We start from the raw sequence: 12,139 nt of genomic DNA, 5'->3' as shown, positions 1-12,139 counted from the left end.
GGTGCTTTCCTGGAGTTACAGTTTTCTGAATTGGTAACTTAAAACCCTATTTCCAGAGAATGGCAGTCCCCAGCTTTTTATCCTTCTGATCTGCTTTATGTACAATCAAAATGTGAGGGATGAGATATAGACAAAGCAGAAAGTGCCCCCTTTTTCTCAGGTAGACAGCAAGGTCCCTGGAATGCACAACATCCAGGATATTAGGCTTTGCTTGACAAATGCTAATGAATTTACCTTGTACCTGGCTCTAGATATGCAGAGACATCTATAGTTTTTAAATGGTTATGCTATTTAAGATTACTTTGGTTAAAATAGACTCTGACTATAACTAGCTTAAGAGAAAAAAAGTAGTAGTGGGGTTGGTAATCATAAGTATCCTAGCAATTTTACAGAATTTAAGAGATTTCAATAAGCAGAACCTGTGAAGGACAGGTATGAGGCATCTCTGGAGCTCTGAAAATTAGATGTGTGGGCCTTCTTTTTAGTTTCCTGCCATTAATTCTTCATTTCAGAAACAAATCTTAGCTCTAAACAACCCAGGTACCTATTTTTTGTTGTTGTTGTTGAATCTAGAGAGAGAGACAGAGGCAGAGAGAGACAGAGACAGAGAGAATTTTATTTGTTTCACTTGGATCAGGTGCCCAACACACTGAGAATAGCAGCATTCTGCAGTATAGATCTTACAGCAGGGTTTGCACCCTTGTCGATGAGCAAGTAGTTCTCTGTAAACACAGGATAGAGAAATACTTTAATAGATTCTCATGAAAATAGGCCATGTTTTCTCATTGCATCACTTTTTATTCCCTATGCTTGGGGTTTCCTTTCTCTTTAATAAGAAGCATTAATAATACCAGTAATAATATTTCAGTGTTTAAGATGTTTCAGGCACTGCTGTATTTACAAATGTGTTAACTCATTAAATTATGTCAACAATTCTGTGAGATAAATATTATTAGTTTCATTATTTATATGAGGAAACTGAAATATAGAAAGGTTAAGTAACACTCCTAAGAAGACACAGCAAATAGTGGAGCTGGGATACAAATTTATGTATTTTTACTGTAGACCAGTACTGTGCAATAGAAATAAAATGTGCGTTACATATAATTTTGAATATTCTACTAGCCAAATTAAAAAAATAAAAAGAAACAAGTGCAATTAATTTTAATAATATAGATTACTTAACTATGTCAAAAATATTATAATTTTGACATATTGCAGTAGTCAGTTTTCAAATACTCAGTAGAAACATGGCTTATGGCTACTGACCTCCTGTATTGGATAGCTCACATCTAGATTTTGTGTTCTTAGGCTTCAGAACCACCTAAACCTTGGTTTTGTCATTTATTAAATGTGTAATCCTGGACACAATTCTTAATGTCCAAGAGCCTAACTTTCCTGTGTGTAAATTGTGTATAATAATTGTACCTTCTTCACATGATTGTTAAGGTTGAGCGATTGTACAGTGTTTAGAGCAGTGCCTGGCACATACCAATGAATGTGGGGACATTCATTACTGGAGGACATGCTTGGGGGGCGAGAGACAGAGAGAGAGACAGAGAGGGAGGCATTAATGTGAGAGAAAAACATTGATCTTTCTGTACATTCTCTGACTGGGGATCAAACCTGAAACCCAGGTGTGTGCCCTGACCTAGAATCGAACTGGCAACCGTTCAGTGCATGGGAGGATGCTTACCCAACTGAGCCACTCCGGCTGGGCTCAATGATTGTTAACTATCATCCATCATCATCATCATCATCATCATCATTTATTGTTGTGGCATACTGTAGAACTCATGATTCTTCCATTTCTGGAATATTGTCTTATACACCTGGCAGTGATAAATCCTCCTTACTCCACAGACCCCCAACTGTATTTGCATCCATTTTCTCACTGCATCTTCACAACCACCCTGCTAGGTAGATATCCCAAATTTATAATCGAAGCAACTGAAATCCAGCAAGGTAAAAGAACTTATATAGATCACAGAAGTAGGAAATGATAGCTCCAGAAGTAATTGTTCATTTCGAAGGCATAGACTTTATTATACTTGTTTTTGTTTAAATACTTTGAATATTTGTTTAAGCAATTAACGAACATCATTACTACCTCCATTGAGCCCAACAATTCTTTTTTTTTAAAATTTTATTATTGTTTAAAGTATTACAGATGTCCCTTTTTCTCCCCAATGACCCATTCCACCCCATCCCTTCCCCCTCCCTAGTCCCTCTCCCCACCATTGTCCCTGTCCTTGGGTTGTGCATATATGCATATAAATTCTTTGGTTACTCTCTCTCCCTCCACCCACCCGCCCTCCTCTGTCCCTCTGACATTCGTCAGTCTGATCTATACTTCCATGTCATTGAATCTATTCTGTTCATCAGTTTATTAAGTTCTTTAGATTCCACGTATAAGCGAGATCATGTGATATTTGTCTTTCTCTGCCTGGCTTATTTCACTTAGCATAATATTCTCCAGGTCCATCCATACTGTCCCAAAGGGTACGAGATTCTTCTTCTTTACAGCTGCGTAGTATTCCACGGTGTAAATGTCCCACAGCTTTTTCATCCACTCATCTACTGATGGGCACTTGGGCTGTTTCCAGGTCTTAGCTATTGTAAACTGTGCTGCTATGAACATCGGGGTACATATATTCTTTCTGATGAATGTTTCAGGATTCTTAGGATACATTCCTAGGAGTGGAATCACTGGGTCAAACGGCAGCTCCATTTTTAATTTTTTGACGAACCTCCACACTGTTTTCCATAGTGATTGCACCAGTCTGCGTTCCCACCAGCAGTGTCCTAGGGTTCCCCTTTCTCCACACCCTCGCCAGCACATGTTGTTTGTTGATTTGTTGATGGCAGCCATTCTGACAGGTGTGAAGTGATATCTCATTGTGGTTTTAATTTGCATCTCTGATGATTAGCAAGGTTGAGCATTTTCTCATGTGTCCCTTGGCCATCTGTATGTCCTCTTTGGAGAAGTGTCTATTCAAGTCCTTTGCCCATTTCTTAACTGGGTTGTTTGTCTTCCTCTTGCTGAGTGCTATGAGTTCTTTGTACACTTTGGAAATTAGCCCCTTATCAGATTCATCCTTGGCAAATATGTTTTCCCAGACCGTGGGGCTCCTTTGTATTTTGAGGCTGTTTTCTTTTGCTGTGCAGAAGCTTTTTAGTTTGATGTAGTCCCATAGGCTTATTTTTTCTTTTGTTTCTCTTGCCCTAGGAGATGTATCAGTGAAAAGTCCACTACGTGGCATGTCTGTGACTTTACTGCCTATGATTTCTTCCAGGATTTTTATGGTTTCGTGACTTACACTTAAGTCTTTTATCCATTTTGAGTTTATTTTTGTGTATGGTGAAAGTTGGTGGTCTAGTTTCATTCTTTTGCATATGTCTGTCCAATTTTCCCAGCACCACTTATTGAAGAGACTGTCCTTACTCCATTATTGAAGTTATTTTTTAAGTCACATGACAGTTTATTTAGAGGATTTAAGAATTGAAGAATTACTGTTTTGAAGAATTACTGTTTGTGATACTGAGAAATCCCATTGGCATCATATAATTTAGTGACTGTATTACCACATATACTCAAACTGTGTTATTTTAGGCATATTGATTTAATTCTGTGCTTTTGAGCATTCTTGTAATATATCCTTATTTTAGAGCATTTGCAAAAGACAGAAAATAACAAAATAATTTGCTGATAATCTTAGCACCAAAAAGGGGTTATGCATTGTTAACATTTGGTTTGCTTTCAAATATATGTATATTTTTCACATTACTGAGATTAGAAACATAACATTGTAACCTCTTTTCTTTTAAATTAAACAGTTTACATCATAAGAATTTCCAAAAAAACAATAAAAACTTTTAGAAAACATCACTGTTTTTTACTACAGTTTTCCATAATAGATACCTACAATAATTTATTTGGTGCTTGGTTACTTTCACATTTTTTCTAATACAAATAACGATTCACTGACCATCTTTCTGTTTGTATTTTGTTAGTACGTGGGATCACTGTACTTTAGATGAATTTCTAAAAGAAGAATTACTGGCTCAAAGGGTCAACTTTATAAGTATCTTGACAAGTATATTTATTTCAACATGTCAACCCTCGTTCTTTTAATAAATTTGGGTAGATGGCTATTTTATGTGGTTTGTCAACCAACGGTCAGTGACACCAATTCAACGCCAATAGGGATCCCGAGTTTGGGGTACAGTGAAGAGGAAAACTTTATTCAGTGCAAACAGCTCAGTTGTGATACAGTATGGCTGTGAGAACATCATGGCTGTGGAGCAGCTCGATAGTATGTTACAGCTCAGTTATGAAGCAGGACAGTATGGCTGTGAGGCAGCCCTGGGACCAGGCACCTCTCTGGCTTGACAGCTCTGCTCTGGTCCGGTCTGGTCTGCTCTATTCCAGTGTGGTCCAGTCTGGTTTCACTCTGCCCTGTTTTGGTCTGCTCTGCTATGCTTCTACACTGGTCTGCTGTGCTCTGCTGCGGTGAGATATACAGGATGTCCCCAAAGAATGTATTCACACTTTAACAGCTCATTAATGTTTTAATCTCGATTTGTTTTTATATCTTGCACCTGACAACCATTTCTTCTTTTCCTAGTTTTGGCTTCTCCATATATTGAACCGACTATCTCCAGAAAAATTTCAACTACTTTTGTTCTATCTTTGGACATATCTCACCATTTAAGTATTGTATTCATAAAGGGTATTGATCTGTAACTGTCTTTTTTTGGAATGGCTTTGCCAGGTCTTGATATTCAGACAATACTGACCTCAGAAAATGAGTTTAGAAGTGTTACCTTCTTCACTCTTCTCCAATAAAGTTTGTGTAAGATTAGTGTTTTCTTTGCTCAAATTTCTAAAAAGAAGAAAGAAAATGCAACATATTTTAATAAACACCGCTTTTATAATTATTCAAAGTGTGTGTGTACATTTTTTTGGGACACACTGTATTTGGTGTTCCATCTTTGGTGTTTCAGCTGCAGCCAATGAAATACAGTCTTCAGTTTTCAGTGGAAAGGAAAAGTGTGCTTCAAGAGCTAGAGAGAAGCTGACTTACACAGTCAGTAGTGCCCATTCCTGGTCCTTATACAAATGAAGACTCCAAATCCTTGCAGTTTGATTGGTCCAAAAAAGCACTACCTTCATTGGTCAGAATGGAGCCTCTGTGATTAGTCAGTGAAAATGCTGATAAGGATATAGCTGCTGGGCTCTGATTGCATGGGGATAGTCTCTGTCCTATTGGTTGAAGTAGGATTCCAGGAACTCCTCTGCAAGGGCTGGCTCAGATGTCAGAAACACAGTTCAGTAAAACAGTTTAGTCAGGTAGCACTGAGGCAGGTAGTTCAGTGCAGGTTTATCTGTAAAGTAGAGTTTGTGTGAGAGGTCCCTGTGCAGAAATGGCTGCTAAGCTCTGTTTTTAAATTTTGAGCTCAGTTAGCAACCAGGAACCCTTCTTAGAAGGTATCTTCTTTCTCACTGTCCACAGCTTTATGTAGCTCTGTTTCACTTTTCCTAGGTTTGAGGTAGCTAAGAAGGAGGCTCATGCTGTAGATAAAAAGCTTGCAGAGAAGCAGGAAGATGATGCCACCCTGGAAAAGAAATGGCCCTTCCTTGGGGTTCCTTTGACAGTCAAAGAAGCTTTCCAGCTACAAGGTACTGTTCTTTGTATTTACTTTCTTTAGATGCATGGGTTGAACTCACGAATGGCATATATTTGCTGAAGTTATAAACAGAAAAAATATATTACCAAAGTAGATGACTAATGTAAGGTTTTTCTTCAGTTTTGAATTGATGGGAAATACTCTGCAAGTTTCATTGGGAAGAGAGACAATAATGACCATCATCTCTTAGAACTATATGGCATATAAGGAGCTATGCTCAGTGCCCATTAATCCTCAAAGCAGACTATAAGAATAGTATTATTATCTCATTTTTCAAGTAAAAATTTGAAGCTCATGACACTAAAGTAGCTTGACTAAAACTAATCTAGGACTCTAATAAAAGCCTGTACTTTCTCTGTAATACAATTCTTAACAGTTAGGGTTATTGAGTGGCAGAATTTGTAATAATTACTTTTATTTACTAAATATGTTCACATACTTTACATTCAATATCTCATTTATTCCTATAAAAACTGAGAATCAGAAAAGTTAAGTGATTTTCCCAAAGTCCGTAGAATTGGTAAGGTACAGAAATGTGATTTGAACTTAGTTATGATTCCAAAGCCTGTACACTTTCCAATAAGTCGTACCACCTATCAGTACTAAGAAAATCATACACAATAACTGGGTTGGTTCATTGAAGGTACTCAGTAAATTGTTCCCATTTTTATTTAATAACATCTTAATTTCCTTTTCTTGTGGACTTTACAGGAATGCCTAATTCTTCTGGCCTTGTGAATCGTCGGAATGCCATTTCCAAAACAGATGCCACTGTAGTGGCATTTCTGAAGGAAGCTGGTGCCATTCCTCTTGGCATAACCAACTGTAGTGAGCTGTGCATGTGGTATGAATCCAGTAACAAGATCTATGGCCGATCCAACAACCCATATGATTTACGGCATATTGTAGGTGGAAGTTCTGGTGAGTTTAACATTTCAGTTAGTGAGTCACTGCAAGGAGGGGGTACAAATACTATTGCACAAATCTCTTGGAAAGTCATAATTAGGTGTTTATGGTTAAGGCAATTGCAAAATTTGTCATAGATTGGTGAAGAGCATTGTAGACAATGAGCATCGATACTCTTGGTCCCCGTGTGTGTGTGTGTGTGTGTGTGTGTGTGTGTGCATGCACTCAAGGAGAAGGGAAGAGGGAGGGAGGGAGAGAGAGAGAGAGAGAGAGAGAGAATGTGAGAGAGTGAAAGTGGTTTAGCTGAACACTTATATCTTCTTGAGACAAAGGTGATAAAATAATGTAAGGACACTGAGCTCTGATAACTGCGATGTACTAGAAACTGTGCTAATGCAGGAATATAGCAGATATGGTCATGGAAATCCTCTCTAAGAAGGTGGTATTTATGATGAAATCCAAAGGACCAGAGACAGCTAACCACTCAGTGGGTGTGGGGGTAGTGGGTCAAGCAGAAAGCATTCTAGTTAGAGAATACAGAAAATGCAAAAGCCTGAGGTGGGAACATGCTTAGTGTGTTCAGTGAACTGAAAAAAACCCAGTGTAGTGAGTAAGACAGAGAGGAGTTAGTGATGAAATTAAAAAGTTTTGTCCAGGTCACATAATGTAGAGGAACAAAAGCTGAAGCAAATAGAGAAATTAGAAGTCTATTTTGGTTGTCCAAGAGATAAATGATAGTGACTTCAACTAGTGTTTGTGTAGATGAAGAAAAATAGATGGGACACAAGATATATCTTAAAGGTAGACTGGAACATGACTTGATGATAGGTTGGTAATGGAGAGGTGGGTGTAAAGGTGAAAAGAGAAGTAAAAATTCACAGGGTTTCTGACTCGAAATATGTACAGTCATTCATTCAGATGGAGAAAACGGGAAGGGGAGGGATAAACGGGGGGACAGCATGATTTAGGAATACCACTTTGAACATGTTACGTTTAAGATATTTGTAAGACACCCATTGGTGTTGGCCTATATGAGTTAGAGTAATAACCTGGGTTTAAAATAATTTAGAAGTTGTCATCATAAACGTGGTACAGTATCTAATCTATAACCTGTAAGAATGGATGGGAAAAAAAACAAATGTGTGTGTGCGTTGATGGAGATGAACTGGGGCTCATGACAGAGCTTTGTCATTTTCAAGATTAAAAAGAGAAGACATATCTAACAAAGGAAATTAAGAATGAGCAACAAGTGATATAGGAGGAAAACATCAGAGAGTATATTAGAGACTAGAATTTACATGACTTTTATCTATCCTTAAGGCATATATATGTGGGTTAGCAAAATATGGTGTTTAAGATTGTGGTTGCTAGAGCCAAAGAGAACATTGACAGTTTTTTGCTATGTGACGTTGGTAACATAATGAAGGGAGTCAGGGAGTCAGTGTCCTCAACTTGTAAAATGTTGCCTAGCTGGCGTGGCTCAGTGGTTGAGCATAGACCCATAAACCAAAGAGGTCACAGTTTGATTCCTGTTTAGGGCACATGCCAGGGTCTTGGGCTCTATCCCTGGTAGGGGGAGTGCAGGAGACAGCCGATTGATGATGTTTCTCTCTTATCAATGTTTCTCTCTTTCCATCCCTCTCCATTCCTCTCTAAAAACCAATAAAGACATATTTTTAAAAAATGTTTTAATGTAGTGAAAGGGCAGGACACTAGAGAGTAACTCAAAGCCCTGTGACTATAAAGATCTGTGGTAAAGGTAAATACATAAGCAAATATAACCAGTATTAATTTAATTTTGGTTTGAAAATCAACTTTTTATTTTATACAATATTTAAAAGACATGTATAAAAATAATGATAAGTCTCAATATATATGGAATTGGTTAAAGTAAGTGGAGGAGAGGGAGGTGCATAAAAACATAGTTTTAGTATGCAATTGAAGTTGAGTTGGCATATATTTATAATAGATTGTTGCAACTTTAGGATGTTGTTTTGTATTCTTTTATGAGATGGTCAGTCACATGCAGCCACAAGACCAGGGTGTTCAGGAGGCAGAACACAGGAGCAGGGGGAATTCTTAAGCCACGGTCTCTATTGGGTTTCTGCAGGAAAGGAAAGGCAGGCCAGGGTAAACAATTTAGGATTGACTAGTTTGAATAAATTTAGAGGGCTTTGGACTATAGGAGTGATCTCTATTTGCCTTGTACCTGGCCCTGAGATGATAGAGGTAGAGGAGTAATACCTCCTGTGGTGCCTCAAGATAGAGGCTGTATGGCTCCTGATTGGTTATTTTGCATAAAAGGCATGCTTATGGACAGGCCATTTGCTATCTTTAAGAATTGACTAGCCCAGGGAGGGACAATCTTTGATCAGAATGTTTTTTAAGATGGCAAAACATCATAATATACAGACTAGATAGATAGATATAACAGATGGTATTTGTAATTCCATGTTACCTACAAAGAAAACATCTGTAAAATATACAAACTAGGGAATGGGAAGAGAAACATAAAGTGTCCTTACAAAAGTGAACTACACACAAAGGAAGTCAGTAATGAAGACAACAAAGGACCAAAAACTAAGACATACAAAAAATAAAACCCAAAAAGTTATAAGTAAGACCTTCCTGCTTTTATGTTACATCTAATATAAAAGGATTAATCTCCTGAATCAAAAGACATAGATTGGCATGATGGATTAAAGTCATGATTCAAATATATGCTGTCTATAAGAGACTCACTTTCAATCTAAAGACTCAGAAAGGTTAAAAATCAAAGAGGATAAAATATATTCCATGAAAATAGTAGTTTAATTTGTTTATTATAAAGGAATATTTTGCATTTCCTATAGGTGGTGAAGGTTGTACCCTGGCAGCAGCATGCTCCGTGATTGGTGTGGGCTCTGATATTGGTGGCAGCATTCGAATGCCTGCATTCTTCAATGGCATATTTGGACATAAACCTTCCCCAGGTAATATTAATATGGTGACAAGGGTGGTTCTACTTTTATGATTCTTAGCAATACTGAAATTTGATCCCTGCCAGAATAATCTTACCTATAAGCACGGTTATGCATATTCACCAACATTCTTAAGAAAATAACCAGCTCTGTCTCAGGAACTCTACAAGTTGTCTGCCCTAATTCTATTTAATCTCCACAGTAAACCTTTCAGGAAAAAATTGTACCCATTTGGTAGGTGACAAATTCAAAATTCAGAAATGTTAGGTAAACCTGCACATAATGTATGTACACGTCTTTTCAAGTTATTGGGTTTTTTTTCCCATAATGGCTGTACCAGTTTGCAATTCATCCAGGAGTGTACGGGGGAACTCCTTGCCAACACTTATTTATTTTTTATAACAGCCAATCTGACAGGTGTGAGGTAATATTTCACTGTGGTTTTGATTTGATTAGTGGTGTTGAGTATCTTTTCATGTATCTGATGGCTATCCATGTCTTTTTTGGAAGAATGTCTATTCAGATCCTCTGTTCATTTTTAATTGGATTGGTTTTTTTTTATGTTGAATTTTATGAGTTCTTAATATATATTTTTATACTAACTCTTTACTGAGTATATTATTTGCAAATATTTTCACCCATTCAGTGGGTTGACTTTTCATTTTGTCAATGCTTTCCTTCATTGTGCAAAACCTTGTTAGTTTTATATAATGCATATTTTTGCTTTTGTTGTTTTTGACTGGGGAGACATATCTAAGAAAATATTACATAGGCCAGTGTAAAAGAGTTTATTGCCTGTGTTTTCTTCTTGAAATTTTATGGTGTATGGTCTTCTATTAATACATTTTAAATTTATTATTTATATAGTATAAGAAAGTGGTCTAGTTTCATTTTTTTGCAAGTTGCTGCCCAGTTTTCTCAACACTGTTTATTGAAGAGATTCTTTTCCCCACTGTATATTCTTGCTTCCTTTGTCATAGATTAATTGACTATATAAGCCTGGGTTTATTTCTGGGATCTATATACTGTTCCAGTCATCTATGTGTTTGTTTTTGTGCCAGTACCACATTATTTTGATTACTCTAGTTTTGTAGTATACTTTGAAGTGAAGAAGCATGATACCTCCAGCTTTGTTCTTTTTTCAAGATTTCTTTGGATATTTGTAGTCTTTTGGGGTTCCATATTAATTTAAGGTTATTTTTTCAAGTACTTTGAAAAGGTCCATTGATATTTTCATAGGAATTGTATAGAATCTGTATATCACTTTGAGCAGTATAGAAATTTTAACAATATTAATTCTTCCAGTCTATGAACACAGAATATTCTTGCATTTATTTGTGTTGACTTCATTTTTTTCGTGAATATCTTAGAGTGTTTTGAGTACAGGCCTTTTACCTTCTTGGTTAAGTTAATCTTTAGGTATTTGATTTTTTTGATGCAGTTGTAAATGGATTTTTTCTTCATTTATCTTTCTAATAGTTCATATATTAATATACAGGGGTGGGCAAAAGTAGGTTTACAGTTGCATTAGTGACATTCTTTTGAGTTAATAAAGTTATTGTAATAATCATAACCTACATGTCTTTTTCCATACAAACAACTATAAACCTACTTTTGCAAACCCCTGTATAAAAACAACAAATTTTGGTATATTAATTTTGTATCCTGCAATGTTACTGAATTTATTTATTAGTTCTAATAGTTTTTTTGTGGAGTCTATAGGGTTTTATATATAGAATATCATAATATCTATAAATAGTGACAGTTTTACTTATTTTTTTCCAATTTGAATGCCTTTTATTTCTTTTTCTTATCAGATTGCTGTGGCTTGGACTTCTTTTTTTTAGTTTTCAATTACACTTTACATTCAACTTTATTTTGCATTAGTTTCAGGTGTACAGCATTGTGGTTAGACAATCATATAGTTTACAAAGTGTTCCCCCAATAAGACTTATAATAGTATGTTGAATAAAGGTGGTGACAGTGGGCATCTTGTCTTGTTCTTTTTTTAAAAAAATGTATCTTTATTATTGGAAGTATTGCAGATTTCCCCCTTTTTCCCCCATTGATCCCCTCCATTCCGCATCCACCCCATCTCCAGGCCTTCCCCATACCAATGTTTGTGCCCATGGGTTATTTATTTTTATAAGCATATTAAGTTCTTTGATTAATCTCTCCCCATCCACTCCCTCAACCCCACCTTTCCTCTGATATCCCTCAGTCTGTTCATGCTTCTATGTCTCTGGATCTATTTTGTTCATCAGTTTATTTTGTTTATTACAATACACATATGAGTGAGACCATGTGGTACTTGTCTTTCTCTGACTGGCTTGTTTCGCTAAGCATAATACTCTCCAGTTCTCTCCATGCCGTCCCAAAGGATAAGAGATCCTTCTTTTTTACAGCTGCATAGTATTCCATGGTGTAAATGTACCATAGCTTTTTTCTCTACTCATCTCCTGATGTGAACTTGAGAAGAATGTATATTCTGCAGCTTTGGGGTGGAATGTTCTGTTAATGTCAATTAAATCTATCTGATCTAGTGTGTCATTTAGAGTCACTGTTTCTTTGTTGATTTGTTG

At 36.6% G+C, this 12,139-nt stretch overlaps 1 protein-coding gene across 2 annotated transcripts in view; it reads left to right on the top strand.

The window, feature by feature from the left end:
• Positions 1-12,139, top strand: part of FAAH2 (fatty acid amide hydrolase 2) — an 84,849-nt gene that overhangs the window by 32,265 nt on the left and 40,445 nt on the right. For both annotated transcript variants that reach the window (XM_081124888.1, XM_081124887.1), the window contains exons 3-5: positions 5,547-5,683; positions 6,403-6,612; positions 9,450-9,569. In XM_081124888.1, the coding sequence (XP_080981014.1) occupies positions 5,547-5,683; positions 6,403-6,612; positions 9,450-9,569 (467 nt within the window). The remainder of the gene's footprint in view (positions 1-5,546; positions 5,684-6,402; positions 6,613-9,449; positions 9,570-12,139) is intronic.

Source organism: Miniopterus schreibersii (genome assembly GCF_964146895.1).
Source record: "Miniopterus schreibersii genome assembly, chromosome: X".
Lineage (NCBI taxonomy): Eukaryota > Metazoa > Chordata > Mammalia > Chiroptera > Miniopteridae > Miniopterus > Miniopterus schreibersii.
The sequence above is the reverse complement of the archived record's forward strand: the minus strand, read 5'-3'. Positions and strand labels throughout refer to the sequence as shown.